Source organism: Schistocerca piceifrons, chromosome X (genome assembly GCF_021461385.2).
Source record: "Schistocerca piceifrons isolate TAMUIC-IGC-003096 chromosome X, iqSchPice1.1, whole genome shotgun sequence".
NCBI classification, from domain to species: Eukaryota; Metazoa; Arthropoda; class Insecta; order Orthoptera; family Acrididae; genus Schistocerca; species Schistocerca piceifrons.
Window position 1 is genome coordinate 52,016,746 of NC_060149.1, and position 18,701 is coordinate 52,035,446.

The window sequence follows — 18,701 nt, forward strand, 5'->3', positions numbered from 1 at the left end:
GGGCACTCAAGTTGCAACAGCCTGCAGCACTAAGAGAGATGGTATAGTGGTAAGATATCAGCCTTGTATTAAAGAGGATGGTGGGTCAAATCCCCATCTGTCCATCCAAAGTCAACTATTGTGTGTACACTTAAATTGCTTAAGCTAAATGCCAGGATGAATTCTTTGAAAAGGACACAGCCAATTTCTTTCCTCAATGTGAGCTCACGCTCAGTTACCAGTGACCTCACTGTTATCTTGGTACTGAACTGTAATCTACCTTCTGTTTGAAAGAGTGACTAATATGGTTGTTACATTCAAATAATGTAGATTTTATATTATCATGTGCATTAATTCAAACTTTAATATCTACAGTCATTGATTCATTTGTGTACAGCCATTTTTTCTGCAATTCATTTTCTAAGAAATAATGGACATATTTGCATAATACATAATTGCGATAGATTTCTGATACGATGTGCTTACTGATCTTTTTTATTTTAATCAAGAAAAATGTGTAAGATAGAGAATGTTGCTAATGGGTAATTTTGAGGTTTATCTTATCTGGAGGTGCAGAAGGGTTTCTCTCAGAAATTTCTAAAGCCAGTGTGAAAAAGAACAAAAATCTGGTTATTTGCCAAGAAGTTCTGAAGAATAGGAAACATTGCCAACCAACCATGTTCTCGAAGACCAGCTCTGCCGCAAGAGTCTGTTTAGTGAATCTGAGAAATGACTGAAAGAAGTCTGAACTGGTCAACTTGTTGTTTAAGCAGCAAGCTTGATGTGTCAAAATCAATGATTTTGAAAGATTTACACTTTATACCAAAGAAAAATGCATGCCACATTCAGATACTTCACAAATTAGCCTGAATATATGCAGCTCAATACCGTATTTACTCGAATCTAAGCCGCACTTTTTTTCCGGTTTTTGTAATCCCAAAACCTGCCTGCGGCTTAGAATCGAGTGTAAAGTAAGCGGAAGTTCTGAAAAATGTTGGTAGGTGCCGCCACAACTAACTTCTGCCGTCGAATTATGTAGCGCAACACAAGAATGCTTTGCAGGCACAAAGATAAATTCTGGCGTCTCCGCCCCAAGTTTAGACCACTGCATTTTCATACATTATCCAGCGAAGTAAATACAAATTCCGTATTGTTCATCTTCAAATGTAGCAGCATTTCAACGTACTACAAAAATCTGACTGGCAAGACTGTTTGGGATGTTTGTCAATATGCCCAACTCTACGTTCTAAATTTTTACCTACCTGTGACGAGATCGTTGCTAATAAGAACTTTTATGAATCGTGAATCACATGCAGTATTCTCTTCACCATAAGAATAATACGAATATAAACATTTTTCCATGTATTCTTTCGTGTTTGCTGCTATCTCATTTAAATCCTGTCTGCCTAATAAACTACGAAACTAGAGTGAGACAACAGCAAAAGCGGAATAATATACATATCATGTCATGTTTATATTCGTATTATTCTTATGCCTAATAGTGATACAGTGAGAAATGAAGCATGGAAATTGACAAGATTTTTAAATCTAAGGTGACTAATTTCTGTGCAGAATGTAATGTACTACAGAGGCGTCTACAAAGATTTTAAAATGTAGAAAAATTTTCGCTAAACTCTCGATCAGAACATCTATCATATGCAGTCTTTTATTTGGTTCTTGTTGATCATTATCCACGAAAGCAGCAGTGTAAGTAACAACAAATAGCAGTCTCTTGCCATTGTTTTGCTAATGAGATGATTCCTCTTTTTGTTAAATTGTAAAAGGCGGTAGCGCGCACAAAAGCAAGCCATGCCACAAGCAGCAACAGTTCGTAAACACTCATTATCAGAATGCTACAAATGATGCATGACACAGTACAGTAATGCATTTTCAGCTTAGAGTGACGTAAACACTTCTAACAAATAGAACGGCACTTGTCAGATCAAAGAAAAGCGATAAATTCAAAGCAGACGAAGAATGTGAAAAAGGAATGGTACCCGTATAAATACGGACGGAGCACCTGACGCATAGCAATGGCTACATGGTAAAGCTTAACTGCTAAGCTTAAGACTTGAACCAAACTACTGTAGCTGTACCGTCATTCATTCGACCTAAATTGTGTCTCATATTACAGTGGACCAACTTTGTTTCGATTTGGAGGTGTGGCCTAAAACTTTTCTCTCCCCTTGAATTTCGAGTCTCAAATTTCAGGTGCTGCTTAGATTCGGGAATTTTTTTTTTCCTTGATTTCGAGTCTCACTTTCCAGGTGCGGCTTAGATTAGAGTGCGGCCTAGATTCGAGTAAATACGGGCTGTCTTGTTAAAATTTGATAGAAATTGCACACAATCAATCTCGGGGATCGCATTTTATTTACTGATGAGGCACATTCGACATCTGTGGCAAAGTTAGCAAGTGTAGCTGTTGCATAAGGAGTAACCAGCCACCTCATGCTATTGCTGAATGCAAACACACACATTTAAAGTGAATGTGAGGCCTGGATTCATGAAGCCAACAGTTTATGGACCCTTCATCTTTGCAGAAGAGTTACAGGAAAGATTTGCCTTGATATGCTGGATCAACGCTTGGAACCACACCCAGCAAGAAGTCATTGCTTACACTGTTGTGTCCCAATGGGATGTAGTATCCCCTCATTTTACTCTCATAGGAAGGACTTACTGCTACCTAAATCAAAGTTTCAACAGATAGGCAGAGGTTCAACAAAATTATCTCCATCCTGTTCACTTGATTACTCCCTTGGAATTCTTCACTTAGTAGTACATAAAGACAAGGGTGTACAAAACAGTTAACAGATGTACAGGATCTAAGAGCTTGAATCCAGGATGCAGTGTCAGCTGTTCAGCAAGATTTGCTTCATAATGTATCCAGGTCTACTCTTCAATGACGGAAGTAATGCTTCGAAATGGACAGAGGCCAAGTTACAGTGCATTGAAAATGTCTACATAGATTGACAATGAACATACATGTGTATATTGTGTTAATCAGGACTCGATGATCACCCTGTATAAAACATTTAGGTTCAGACTGAGTACTATACATCAGTGGAACACAGCAATTTGGATTCGTATGGATTTAGTCTATACGAAGTTAAGCTATAAACATTTGCCATCCAGCAGCTTAGTGAAAATAACGGATAACTCGTTTAGTGAATGACTGGATGTGATTGCACAGGGTTTCATGAAACAAGATTTGTTATGGCAAACATGAGAAATATTAATATTTTAGTAATTTTGAAAACACTCTTTATTACTCACTACAAAGTAATTGCGGTAAGTGACTGAATATTGACTTAGGTGATTGCTCATTCAGTTGATGTGTAGGTGTTTTGGAAGTTTCAGTCCAGATTAAGATAAGAATTTTTCCTCTGTGACTATGCCATAGGAGGAAAGCAAAACCATCCAACTGAATGGCAGAAACTTACTCCCCTCAGTTCCCAATTTGCATTCTGACAAATGTAAGGTCTTTTTGACCTACTAAGCTGACATTCTATGTGGATTATGTAGAAAATGTATTAGGATAAACCTCTTCCCTTAGTAAATTCTGAAGTGTCACTGTTTTGATTAAAATAACGAATCCTACTTTAGGGTTACTGTTCTGTACAAAAAGCTTGGTGCTGCACTGTTACTCTAACAGCCCATAAGAGCATGGTAATCTAATTCAGTTTTTCACAGGGACATAATGCTGCAAATAGATGAAGAACTATGAGATTGCTGGGAGCAACAAGGGATCCATTTCATATGTCACATATGTTGAGGGCCACCAAATGAGGTTGACACTGGGGCATTCAACCTTACTTTAAAAGTGAGGTCTCACTGCGTGAGAAATTCAGAATGATCGTCTAACATGATGTGAAGCTGTATTTCCTACCCCTGATACTGTGCTTGAAATGCCAGTCCTTCAGACTTTGGTCTTCCCACTGTATGACCAACTCACTTTGTGGGCTGTAAGTGGCTGTTTCTCCATCAGTTGTGGAGAAAGTCACCCTTCCTAATCCCCAAAGTGTACTACTGTAATTAATGATTGGCAAAATACAGGAAGGTAAGATCACCTCTCGTATTTTGAAGTTTGGAAAAAAATATGCTCACTTATATCGTGTCCCAGTGGTGTCAACTTTTGCCATGTTATTTGCCAGGCCATGGGTGATGTAGGCCTTCCTTTGTAGTTCCTGCAACACTATGATCGGGGACCTGTATTCTCTCACCCCCTAGGAATCCACACAACAGTGATCCACCACCAGCCAGTGTCTGAAAGAGCCACAGAATGCAGATCCTAGGTCTGCCTGCTCCTCTTCAGTTCATACACCTGCAGCAGATAAGCCCTTGTAAGAGTCCCTACCCTCTAAAGTAATTACAGAGAAAAAGAAGAAATCTCATGACAAAGCTGCTCTAATGCAACCCTACCCGTGATGGAGATCCTCAGGTATGACCGGTCCCCTTGGCCACCTTCATGCCTAACCGGGATGCTTTTAATGTGATAATTCTGTGGAATTGAAGTAGGTATTACTGTCACCTTCCGAACATAACAAAAACATCTTCCTGTTGTGTGATCAGTTTTGCTCTCCAAAAAAACACATTTCACTGATGACCAGTCTCCAACCCTTGGAAGTTACCGTGCATTGTGTTGGAACCAAGCTGGCTCCTATGATGGTTTTGGCCTTCTTGCTTGCTATCACTGTTTACTTCAGCCCCAAATCATGCATTAAACCTGCTGATAGTGCTTAATCTAGGTAGATGGCTAAAACGCACAGTTGTAATGGCAGCTGATATTAATTTTTTCCTTCAGTATTTTGTTTTATTTATTATGTTTAGTGATAAATGTCAGTATATTGAAATAGTACATCTACTGAAACATAAATGTACCATGCGAAAACTTAATGCTCACTGCTTCCTCAGCTACACCTCTTGGGGTGCAGATTGCACTGCTGTACTCCATATTTGCCAGGCCCTGGCCTTTTCCTGATGAAACCGTGGTTGCCTAGCTTGAGATTCACATCATAGACTTGTAAATTATATGATCCTGCACATCATAGACTTGTAAATTATATGATCCTGCACATCAAGGAGTAAGACACTACTGGAGCCTTCTGGATGAGTGCTGTAGACAGTCTTGTTCAAGTGGGGATCTTCCCTGTTAAGTTCTGACCATACCCTATCTTGCTCACTTACATAATCGTCGTGTAAAAATTTCCTAATGGTCCTCTTTTATAGAATTCTTCTTTCATGCAAGGTTTGTCAAACTGCTGATACTCACCCTTGGACCCTCTGCAGGGACCTCCAATAACCCCTGCTTAGAATGTGCTCCCTGTTCACTCTCCCTTGGTTATAATCCCATGTACTCTTCTTTGGGTAGTACCTATACCACGTACACTGTCCAGTCACATTAATGTGACCAACTGCCAAAAGCCTGAATAACAACCTTTTCAAGTGTGAGATGTGCACGAAGAGTAAGTGAGGTTCAGGAATGTACTGACAGGGATGTGGAGCCATGACAACTCCAGTGATGTGGTCAGCAGTGCTAAATTTTTTCATTGAGGAACCCTGGTGCAAACAGTGTGATTGAGGTGGTCCCACAGATTCTCGATTGGGTTTTATATTCAGGAAGTTTGGTGGTCAGGAGCGAATAGTAATCTCATCCTACTGCTCTTTGAACCACACAAGTACACTGTGAGCTGTCTCATGTTCAGTTGTCCTGCTGGCAGATGCCATCATATTGAAGAAAAGCGAACTACATGTAGGAGTGGATATGGTTCCCAAGGATAGATGCAGACTTGGGTTGATCCATTGTGCCTTCCAGAATAATGATATCACCCAGCAAACGCCACATAAATATTCCCCAGACCATAATGTTCCCTCCTGGATGCAGTGTGTTTGCTTTCAGACGTTTCATGCCATACATGCCAACTGACATCTGCCCAGTGAAGCATAAAACGTGATTCATCTGAAAAGGCCACCTGTCAACATTCAGTAGGCGTCCAGTTGCAGTATTGGCATGTAAATTTTGGCTTTAGTTGCCAGTGAACAGCAGTCAGCTAGCTGCATGAACAAAGCGCCTGTTGCACAGGTCCATACGCAGCAACGTTCACTGAACGGTGGTTGAAGAGAGACTTTTGATAGTCCCTTGGGTCATCGGAGTGTTCAGTTCTCAACAGTTGCATGTCTGTTAAGCCGCGCACATCCCCACAGCCATTGTTCACCCTGGTCATGTATGTATGGCCTGTGGTGCGCCACTGTTGCGTTGGTGCTGGCTTTTTTTGGATAGTATCATTTTGCCATGCTCAGTACACGTTAACCACAGTGGCACACAAACAGTTTACAAATTTAGCTGTTCTATAAATGTTACCACCCTCCACCCAAAAGCCAATGAGCAAGGCCTTTTGGACGTACGATAAATCACTCTTTCTGTATTATGACGACTGCTCTGTTTTGTGTGTCCCCATGACATGGTTTGTATACCTTACAATGCTAATACTGTCCTGTGCCGTCTGTGTGTGGTTATTGCATATTAGTGTTGACTGTAGTTAGTGGTCACATTACTGTGACTGTACCATGTATTAGGGCAAATCTATTTCAAGGACTTAGTTTCAGCACCCTTATGAGCTTTCACCATGTATTTCTCTTGGATTTTCAGCAGTGTCGGGGTGCTACCATCACTGACACTGATACCTGCACTGAGGTGACAGGTCATGAGATCCTGATATAGTGTTGGACGTCCTGTTGTCCAACATAATGCAGCAACTCTCTGTGGCATGGACTAAACAAGTTCCCCTGCAGAAATATTGAGCCATGCTGCCTCTATAGCCATCCATAATTGCCAAAGTGTCGCTTGTGCAAGACTTTGTGCACGAATTGAACTTTCCTCATGTTCCATAAATGTTCAGTGGGATTCGTGTCAGGTGATCTGGATGGCCAAATCGTTCGCTTGAATTGTCAAGAATTTTCTCCGAACCAGTCATGAACAATCATGCCATCCGTAAAATTTCCATCACTGTTTGGGAACGTGAAATTCGTGAAGGGCTGCAAATGCTCTCCAAGTAGGTGAACATAACCATTTCCAGTAATTGATCAGTTCAGTTGGACCAGAGGATCCAGTCCATTCCATGTAAACACAGCCCACCATTATGGAGCCTCCACCAGCTTGCACAGTGCTTTGCTGACAGCTTGGGTCCATGGCTTCGTGGGATCTGCACCATACTCGAATCCTACCATCAGCTCTTACGAATTGAAACAGCTTCATCTGACCAGATTGCAGTTTTCCAGTCATCTAAGGTCCAATCGATGTGGTCACAAGCCCAAGAGAGATGTTGCAGGTGATGTCATGTTGTTAGCGAAGGCGCTCGTGTCAGGTGTCTGCTATTTCACTGCATCGTCCTAATGGATATGTTTCTCGAACATCCGATATTGATTTCTACAGTTATTTCACAGTGTTACTTGTCTGTTAATGCTGACAACTCTACACAAATGTTGCTGTCATTAACTGAAGGCTGTAGACCGCTGTGTTGTCAGTTGTGAGAGGTAATGTCCAAAATTTGGTATTGTCGGCACACTCTTGACACTGTGGACTTTGGAATATTAAGTATTGTAATAATTTGCAAAATGGAATATCCCATGCGCCCATCTCCAACTACCATTTCGCATTCAAAGTCAGTTAATTCCCGTCATGTAGGCATGGTCACATCAAACAGTTTCACGTGAATACCTGAGTACAAATGACAGCTTTGTCATTGCATTATCCTTTTATACTTTGTGTACACTATACTACCACTGTCTGTATATATGCATATCATTATCCCATGACTTTCACCACCTCAGTGTACAAAACCATTGACTGAATGGGATATGTTTTCACATCTCCAGCAAGGAAGAAATTTGGTGCTGGAAACGTCTAGTGTTTTTCTGGTGGAGCTGATAGCAATTAAGAGCCCTACATTTTATTAAACAGTTCTCCCTCAACTCCATTTTAAATTGTGATGGCTCAATGAGGTTTCTCCATGCTGTTGATGTTACTCTTATTGCCCTGCGATATCTGCTAGTCAAGACCATCTTCCTGCCCCTGCTTGTAATAACTGGTGAGTTGTCTTTCTGGGCCCCAAGTCACAATGGTAGTCTGGAGAATGAATTGATTGAATATTCAGTTAGAGAAGCAGTTACTCAACATTAACTTTCACAGCCCCAGATGCAGATAAAATCTTTATTCACTCAGAGATGGAAAATCTAGTGGCCTCCTCCTCCTCCTCCTCCTCCTCCTCCTCCTCCTCCTCCTCCTCCCAGAAGGAATCCACCATCCTCCTCATCAGTAAGGCCACAGTAACACACAGCTTTGTGTTATATAATGAGCTACCCCCCACAGTGTTGTTACAGATCCTTAAACAGCAGCTCACATCCTGGTGGAATGCTCCCTCATTCTGGCTCTCCACGGCAAGCTTGGTTTTCTGGCACTTGCACTTCTGATGTTGACAGATGACATACGATCAGTTGAACTGGTACTTTTATTCCAAAAAAAAGTTGTTTTTATTCTCAAATATAACACTATAAAATACTTTCAGGATGGGGCAGTCTGGTTGGAGTTTGGAAACTTCCCAACTTGTGCTGTGCCTAGGCCCGCTCTACATTATCTCCTCTGCCAGCTGCATTGGTCACCCCTCTTTTGCTCTGTTTGAATTGGTTTTAGATGAAGTTAGCCCCTTTCTTTCTGCCACATCTTGTCTTACTTAGTGGGGAGCCCCTGACGTATAGCACTCTGAAGTAGAGACCTTAAGGGTTCCTCATCCTCAATACTAGATAATGAAAGAACAGTTGAACAGGTTTTCTTGCTTCCTCAGGGAGACTGAGTTATGTTACCGTCTTTAAAACTTTCACAATAATGAATTGGGGGTGGAATGGTCATGGGAAGGATGTCCCTGCTGCACATCGAGCCTCAGGAGACACTAGACTGACTGCCCATCCACTACTGACTTTATTATTTTTTCACCTCATTTTACTGTTTCTGGTCATACTGATGTTCATTGGATTTTTAACCTTTTCACTTTTGCTGTTACTGATCTGTCAATTAGAAGGATTTATTTTGTTTTGTCTTGTCTTGTCTTACCCTGCATCAGGGTGGCATGGCTGTCAGGTACAGAGTAGGTGCCTCTCGTTGCCAACAAGACTTTGGAAAGCCCTCGTCTGCCATCTGACCTGTAGACTGGCAAAACTCAACTACATTTACCTCTTTTTTTAAATTATGTCTGGCATCAGTACTTTTTTCAATGCTTCAGTTTGACCACAAGTATGTTACCACAATTGGTCAAAATCATTCTGACATCACACACCATGTGGACTACCCCCTTGAAAGAGGGATGATAACATTACTGTTCACTCCCATAACACTCTTCTTCCAACCAACAAACACTGTTTTTTCTGGTGCCACACTAAGCCAGAATGTGTATAGTTAACAAGCCACCAAACCCTTGCTATTCCATCTAACAATCGTGCATGAGAAGACACTGTCAATAAGCCTCTTTATTTACATAACATATTTCTGGTTTCCTTGCTTAAGAATGCTTTACATTATTTTTAAAAAGTTTGGACCTTTGGTTGCTTCAGAATTCCAGCACATTGCCACATAATTGCATATTTCAGATTCCTTTTGCAAGGACGTGTACACTTAGTACAGCTACAGAATAATTCTGTTGTCAGAACTGATAGTATTGTTTCCCATGTTACTCAGATATATGACGCTGGAGACTTCTCGGTGCTGTGTTCGGTTATAGCTTCACGTGGCGAGCGCTGGATGGGTGGTGAATTTCTTGCAGCTGATCGTGTCTTGGTTTGGAGTGATGAAGGGAAAGCATACATGTACAAACTACCAGCCAAGTAAGTTTAGTAGTAACAGATTCCATAAATAATTTTTGTTTGTTTTTTTTAGTTATACAGACTTTGACTAAAAAATAAAGGAATGGATAAATGTGAGCAGTGTTTTCTCGAATGAAAACTGGCATGTAAATTTTGAAGATAGCTGAACAATCCTTTTACTTTTTAGTCACCTGAATAGTACTTTGTTTACTGGCACATTTCACATTTAATGCACTGCCTACATATATAAAGTTTGTGAACACTTATTTGCAACCTCCTGAATTGGAAATAGCTCACACGACTTGTACTCGGAGGTATGTGCTCGTACTGTGATTCTCAGCTATGTATGTTGTAATATGCTGTAGTATTTATTTTAAAATAACTAGTAGATGGAATTTGTGGCCATTACTTACCTATTGGAGACTAAATTTCAGTACTGCCAAGAAATAAACATAAAAATACAAGTCACTGTCCTAGCCCTAGGAACTAAGCATCTTTCTCGGGGAGAAAGTAGGGACAAGTTACTCACTCTAGGATGAAGGGGATTCACTTGTTGTGAGGATGAGACAAATCTTTCTCTCTCCTCTGCCATGTGGCATGTGTGTTATCCTTGGGCCTGAGTGACTTGACCACCTTTCTTGTGTTCTTCTACCTATCCATCTTTCCTCCCTGAGGAAGAAACACACAGCTCCAAAGACTAGGCTAGTTTTTTTATGTCTTATGTCCAGTTCTGAATTACATTAAGTATTTGAACAGTTTGATTTTTGGCTTTTAATGGTACCTGCTTCCAGGTTTTGCTAACTTGGATCAAAGGAATTTAAGAATTTACAAGTGTGTCCTAGCACGTAGTTTTGATGCTGAAGATTGTGTAGGAATGAACTACTGTTTTTGCATCATACAAGGAAGGTTAGAAACTGTACATGCATCTCGCAGTGAAAGCACAGTCATAAACAGTTGTCTGTCTGGTCTTAAAAAGTAGTACTCATGGAAGGTAAAACCGAACTGGTAACTTACAAAAGGATAAATATGCTCAGCAGTAATATTTTGCTAACATCCTTCTTGAATTCATGTTATCAGATCACTTTTATTTAGGTAAAGTGGCTTCTAATGTGATGTTCTAGGGTACTCCAGAAGTTAGATTTATATTGGAAAATTGTGGAGGCATATTCTTCCGTTTAGGAGCATTGTATAACAACCACACCTTAATATTTAGTATAACAACTACACCTTAATATTTAGTGAAGCATAGCTAGCATTGTTAGAAGTTAAAACATTTTCTACAGGTAGTTTCTTCTCCTTTTGATTATGAATTAGTGTTACGTATATCGACATGCATCACATTGATACCTGATTTGACCCACAAATGAGCACTCCTTGCGTTATAGGTGGAATTGCCTTTTAATGCCTTACCATAGTGCCTTACATAGAAAGGCCATATATCCTTCTTCCCGTATGTTCCTTAAAATGTCAGAAATATGACCACACCACATTGAGACACAAATGGAATGTATTTTGTGGTGAGTGTGGATCAGCAGTGCACAAACTAATAATAAAATTTTTAGGTTCACTAGTTTGTGAAAATTGCTGGGAGAATCGTTGCTGTAGTTAGTATTGTGGGAACATATATCGGTGGAAGACAGAAAAGATACAGGAGCTAAGAGTAAAGGACTCCTTTCATGTGCTGAAGCAAGAAAGATGTATCCAGCTCTTTAGTCTCCAGCAGAGCCAGCTCTGCTGCAGATGAAGTGTACAAGAAAATTAAAATAATCAGAAATGGTACACATTTCACTGGGACATTCAAATCCCACTCTCTCCACACCTTAAGTTTCGCAGCATAAGGAATGCATTGTGCACCTGATTTAGTGAACTATCTTGCATGCATACTGCGTAAGGTTGCTTAGTTTTCCTGAAAGTATACAAATGTCTTTGGTATTTAGATTATATTGTCACAAATTGTCAAAACCACTTTCCAGGCTGCTTTTATTTTGACAACATTGTATGTGCCAGTCTACAATCATAGTTGTAAGCAAGGTGACAATTTGGGGTGCACAGATTGTGTTCTTGAGATCTACTTGCAGAAGTGCTCTGCACAGTCTTCAACATTGGAAAGTCTGTCAGAATACTTACACCAGTTCCCAAGCATAGTAATTGGTCCAAGGATCAGCAAAAGCTCAAAAGCCAGTGTCCAAATACTTTTTGTGCTGTAAATGGGTGACTTAGTTTTATTGTGTGTGACACCAGATACTTAACTTGTAACCTATTTTATTCTTTTCATGAAACTTAAGTGCTAAATAGTCTTAAATTTGCAGCCTATGTTCTTGTTAGCACAGTTATTTGACTTACAAATGTCCTCCAGAGCCAAAATATCTTGGTACTTCAATGCTTTTTACATTGGCTATATGGGAAGCAGCTATATTTACGGTCCATTCAGCACTGACTCTGAGTACTGCTTCTGCTTAAGTGTTCCATTGAACACAGTGCCAAGGTATTGAAATGTTCTGTAGTGAGGAGATATAGTCAGCTTTGTGGTCTTACAATCCCATAACATTTCCTCTGTCTTCATTGAAATGATTGGGTAATAACTAGTTAACGCTTAAACTATTCATTAAACAAGTAGATAATTCTTTTATCAAACTGAACACTTCAGCTTCCATTCTTCAACAGATTCATGAGGGATAGTGTGTGTTGTTTGTCCCATCTTTGTGAAAATCTTATTTTGTGTAGAAACTCCTAAGAATATTCAAAACAAAACTGTGATAAGGGAACCACTCACCTGCAACTGATGTATTTATTGAGCCCAGATTCTCTTAACAGCATAGAAAATTTCATGACCTTTTGAATGAACTTACCGTTCTCTTCCAGCATGTGCAGGCGGTTGAACACTTGCACATGTACCCCCCCCACACGGTTACGCATTGTTGGTCTGGGCTCAACATTAACTAATTGCAGGTGAATGGTTGTCTTTTGTCCTTTATTTCCGTCCTGTAATTTCCATTATTATAATATCCTCTGAACATAAGTTAATTCTGTATCAGTGTTCAGCTGTTCCCGTACTTAATGAAATTGGTGAATGACAGTATTGAAGGAGAATGATACGTTCCCTAAGGCTCCTATACTTAGCAATACAGAATTATTCATTTAATGTTCTCTCTCTCTCTCTCTCTCTCTCTCTCTCTCTCTCTCTCTCTCTCTCTCTCATTTCTTCAGAAGATATTTCAATTGCGCAGCAGTACATTTTATGAAATATGTTCATTAGTATCCTCAAAGTAGTTGTCCGATGCTTTCAATGGTGAATTGGCAAATTAATATCATAGTGATGGCGATATTCCCTGTAGTAGTCTCAGGATATTTGTAATTGTTAAAAGAAGCTCCTGTGTGCAGGACACTTTGAGACAGCGTTGTCATTCTGTAGCAGTGCTGCTGCTATGGTGTGTCCATTTGGTGCAACACACATCCAGATAAGGCAACAAATTGCAAAAAGTATGTTGCACTGTCTATACCAAATGAACCTTTCACCACTCTCTGTTGTGTAGTATTCTTGTGGCCCAGGTGTTTGTTGGAAAAAGTGTTGGTTGGAAATATGGGAATATTTCACTAATAGACGTCTGCATGATGTGTGGACTATAGTTTCACTTTTGGAGTTTATAATTGCAATCAGATGCTTTTTTGTCTGGCTAACATAATACAAGAAAGAAAAGTGTAAAAGAAGCTGAGCTCAGAAATCTTAAAATAATAAATGAACAACTTGTACAAAATTACAAGGATGTGTATAATATAAACTAATGTGAAATTGAAATGTTACATTGTTTTTATGTATCATTTTTCTTGGGTCCAAATTTCAGTTTTTTGACAAATTTTGAAGTGTTTTAGTTTCCCTTCCTTTCCACTTTCAAATGTGTTGTACTTGCAATTTGCTTTGTCAGTATTGTATTTAGATGCTAACTGTTTATTGCAACACTTCATATTCCTTTCCTGTTTAAACGATACCAGTGGAAAATTACGTTAGGAGATTTGTTTCATGTAAGTGAATAAAAACATGAACTATGATCTCAGTTGTTCGGTGGAGGACTATATTGTTCAAGCTTTGTAATTCAAGAATGTCAGAATTTTGAAAGGCATTTCATCCACTGTCCTGTTAGGCAGCCCTGTTTGTATATGTTAAATACTCGTAGGGAAACACAGATATTAATCACATCATTTATTTTCTAGAATGAATTTTCATTCTGCAGAAAAGTGTGCACTGATTTGAAACTTTCTAGTAGATTAAATCTGTGCACTGTAGCAGGACTCGAACCCAGAATCTTCACCTTTCCTGAGCAAATGCTCTGTTGATTGTTATCCAGACACAACTCTTCACCTGGCACATAGTTTTAATCTACTAGGAAGTTTCAAATCGGTGCACACACAGATGAAGTGTGTAAATTGATTCTGGAAACAGTCCCCTAGGCTGTGGTTAAGCCATTTCTGTGCAGAATCCTTTCCTGCAGGAGTTTTAGTCCCAAAAGGCATGCAATTGAACTTCTGCTCTAAAGTTTGGAAAGTAGGAGAGAGGTCGTGGTGGAAGTAGGGTTGTGGGTGTGTCAAGAGTTGTGGCCGGATAGCTCAGTCAGTAGAACATATACATGTGAAAGATTAATGTTCCAGGTTGAAGTCACAGTCTGGCGTACAGTTTTAATCTGTGAGGAAGTTTCATAAACTTTCTGTTTCTGCGATTATATGTATGTTACAATTTGTGGATGGAATTGGACTTGGATTTAGTGAAAGGATTGGAGTTAAGACCTCAGCTTCATCACTCTGTTTCTCACTGTTTCCCTGAATCACTTTAGGCATTTATCACAATGGTTCCATTAAGAAAGTCCAGCTAATTTTTATTTTATTTTACTGTCTATATTTGTCATTGGGAAATCAAACTTCCTTGATGCCTAGTCAGCCAGTCTTCTCCAGTTTTGAATTTCACATTCACCTTTCTCCTCCTGTTTGTAGTTTTTTCAGCTCAGTGTGCTTTCACACACATTCTACACCTTTCATTCTGTATGTCTCATGGATCTACATTAAAGAAAGAAGAAAAAAAAATGTTATGGTATCAGCTGTCAACAATACATGTGGAAGTTAACTGGCATACACTTGGTACATCAGGCTAGTCTGAAACTAACAGAAAATTTTTATCAGAAACTAATCATTGGCTGTGTGTTAACATGAGGTTGTGAACACTTCATTGTGCTTTGTTTAATGACAGTGTAACAGGATAGAATAGTATTGTACAGGTAACTGCTAAAATGTTTGAAGTAGTTGGTTAAAACAAGAAATGCAAAACACCAAAAGGTTATGTTACAGCTAACAAAAGTGAAATTATTGTTACAGATCTTTAGTCATAAATACGCCGGTAGTTACTTCATACCAAACTTCGTATCAGTACAAGAAAATGCAAAATTAAAGACATAGCTAGTAAATGAAAAACAAATGCAGGCCAGTTCAACTGGGAGATTACGACCAAATTATTAGGTAATTGGTGGATGAAATGTGTTGTTCAAAACCATTCGTTATAAGAGGCTTAAAGTAGTTCTGGAGAGACAGATGTTGAAAATATGAATTGGAAAACAATGTTGTATGAAAAATGATGATGAATACAGTGTAAGAAAGAAATACTAAGGATGTAAAGGTAATGATGGAAAGTCATGGTAGAATATAAAAAATGTAGTAAGGGTATCAGCTTACGAAACAGTAAAGGATTTGAGTAATTGCCAGCCACATAAACAAGACTGAAGACTTCACTAACTTTTGGACAAATCCTTTCCCGAACTAGAGTACACATGGTTGCATGCACACACACCTAAGGGCTGTTGGGGGAGGCTGCAACTAGCCACAAATGCTTTGAGAGAGATTTTATGTGATTGTCATTACAAATTTTGGAGAGATACCCATCTTCAGATGGCTGTACTAGTTTGTTAAAAGGTTAACATTGCAGTGTCACCTTGTGTTTTTGCTGCGTCGTTGTTGTTGTTGGTGGTGGTGGTGGTGGTGGTGGTGGTGGTGGTGGTGGTGGTTCTCATGCATTTAGTGTAATTTTTATTGTTTGAGGTTGAGTTAGGTAACTAACAGAACTGATGTATGTACTGTGTGTAAGAAGCAGAAATTGAATGAGATGTATTGACATATACGTCATTTCTCTAATGATAGATGTTTTATTTCTCCTGATAGTATGAATTAGGGAAATGCATTTCATGCCTAAAGGGAACAATGTGCACACACTCTACTAATAAATATTCCATCCTTAACTGAACAACAGTCATAAGAGTTCAGAGTGTAAATAAGATTGATAGGGAGCTTTGTCATCTCACTGTTATCAAAGGATGGAGGAAAAACGTAGAAACAATTTGCTGTTGAAATTCCTGGGAATGATTGCTATGGGTGATCCAATATTGAAAGAAATTGCTCACCATTCACTTGGAATTAGCCAGATTGCCTTCACACAAGAATTTGCTGTTTATTTTTTTCCACTGGGTCACAAATTATGTTCAGTCATTGAGCATCATGCACAAAGTAATCCTGCATTTATTTGTGATTCCTTCATATGCTGCCATTCCAATCTTTTTTGACAGTGGTGTGCAGCTAAGATGAGCCATGGCAATGTTGTAGTGAACAAAGTACCTCTTTGAGGTCTTGTTTGCCAATGCTGTGGGTGGATACTACTTCATTCTTTCCCCCACTACTCTGTGAACCTGTTGGACAGCGGTGCCTGCCTTCTCTCTGTGTGTCTTCTGAGTTCATCCCATGTATTTTATGTATCTTGTCCCAGCATTGTCTTCATTTTATTTATCCTTATTCCAAGTTATTTACTAATTATAAGTAACTCATCTGTTTAATAATTGTTCGAAGCCTTCACAATGTTTTGCTCAAAAGAAAAGTTGCCAAGTCTCAGATTTGGTATCTTGTCTGTTTACTGTCATTCTGAATTTTCTTCAATTTACAGCAATAAAGTTTACCAGTATGTACGAGGAACTGCATTCTTTTTGTGCTACTGTTTAATATTCGCTAGTTGAATTGCACTTGGCTTAGTGGAAAGCATACACATTAATGCAAAGACATGCATGCTTGAAAATGCCCATATGTTCAAAATCGACTAATCACTGCTTGGAGTAAAGTATTATATACCAAACAATGGAGAATGTGTGTGGAAATGTGTGCTCCTTAATAGATTTTTGTTAGCTGTGGACCCAAAATGTTGGATAACATCTCCTATTAGTATTTAACTTGAATCACCATATATTAGCCAGCAAAGCCAACTGAAGAAATTGTGGAGGGTGACAGCATTATGCTATTTATGTCTGAGAAACATGGATGGAGGTAGTTAGAGCAAAACTCCAGTAGTCTTAAAAGTGGTGTGTAGTCATGCTCTAATGCCTGTACATCAGTGCCTTGCATAGCCCAGCAGTTAAACATAGACTGGCACTTTCGTTTGACAAAATTCCTGAGACAACCTCACTTTGCCAGCATTCATTCAGAGTATAATATGTGTGAATCAACAGTTCATCTAAATAAACCATGGGCAACTTTATTTCTTACACCTTTTTTTGAAAGTCTAATGTAGTATGTCTGTCTTGAAGCCATGTCATCTTATTCATACATTATAACACTTTTACTTTTTCGCCTTTCGAATCACACACAGTAAAATTTTTTTTCACAACAGGAGGAACCAGTCGATGATAGTTTTGACAAGACTGCTCAGTGATACAGCTTAAGATGCCAGCTTTGTCACCCCAAAGCTGTTCACCCTAGATTCCCTTCATACAGCAGATATTGTCCTCAGAAGGCAAAAAAGATAAATTCATCTACCATCCAGTAATACAGTAAATTTTTTTTTTAGTGGTGAGGTAGCCTTATGTGGATTGTCAGAATGGCACTCTTAAGGTCTTGGGTTCAATGCAAGTTGTATGACAATTTTAATTTTGTCATTGTTGAAATACATTGATATACAACCAAACTTAAGGAAGAAGACTGCTGAATTTAGGTTAGATGCTGGTTTATGAATACAGAATTAACATGTGAAAAACTAATATTGCAAATGTATCACAAGTTTACCTTGATATTTATTAAAAATTAAATGCCATTGTGGTAAGGTGCCCTTCACATGATGGTCATGGTACAAGAAAAAATTATGTTACCAATATTTCTATGATTATCATTTTAAAACTTATAAATTGTAGCATCATAAAGAAATTCACCAGCTGCATCTTAAGTATGAAATCAATTTGCTTTACCTCTTTGTTGACTGTTTTGTAGCCAGTGTACTGAATGCAGCTATCAGAAGTAGGTGAAGAGTAAAGAAAAAGTGATAAAGAAAATAAAATTAACTTTTGACTGGGGTTGCACCTACACCCCTCTTTGTACTTGACTGGAACCTTAAACTCTAAGCTATCACTTTGTTTTACCAACCAAAGCCATTGTAATGGCTCGTATCATCTGGTTCACTTTTCAACAATGTTATCTCTAGAACATAGGCCCACTGTTGTGAATAGTTTTAGAATGAGATAGCTGGCGCATTAAACCACATCACTGTTCAGTCCCTGTCCCCAACACAGTCCGTCCTCTAGTCAGTTTTATCTTCGAAGTCAGTTCTGTGCAACATAAACTGTGATTTTTAAAATGTCCAGGGTGAGAGGTCATGTTCTATACATAAAACTATTCCCTAATGATTTGTCTCCAACTGTGGGACATATCTTCAGAAGCTAAATAGTAACTGCATCTTTGTCTCGAAGAGCCCTTAAATTTATATAGCTTCATATAGGGCACCAGACAAAGATAATCGTGCAGTCAGCGTCATGTGACGAATGTTGATGCCTTCTTCACAGCTATATAAATTCTATTGCCCCTTG

General features: G+C 39.0%; 1 protein-coding gene across 4 annotated transcripts in view; it reads left to right on the plus strand.

The window, feature by feature from the left end:
• Positions 1 to 18,701, plus strand: part of LOC124721190 (WD repeat-containing protein 7) — a 375,749-nt gene that overhangs the window by 14,273 nt on the left and 342,775 nt on the right. For all 4 annotated transcript variants that reach the window (XM_047246033.1, XM_047246035.1, XM_047246034.1 and 1 more), the window contains exon 6: positions 9,704 to 9,849. In XM_047246033.1, coding sequence (XP_047101989.1) covers positions 9,704 to 9,849 — 146 coding nt within the window. The remainder of the gene's footprint in view (positions 1 to 9,703; positions 9,850 to 18,701) is intronic.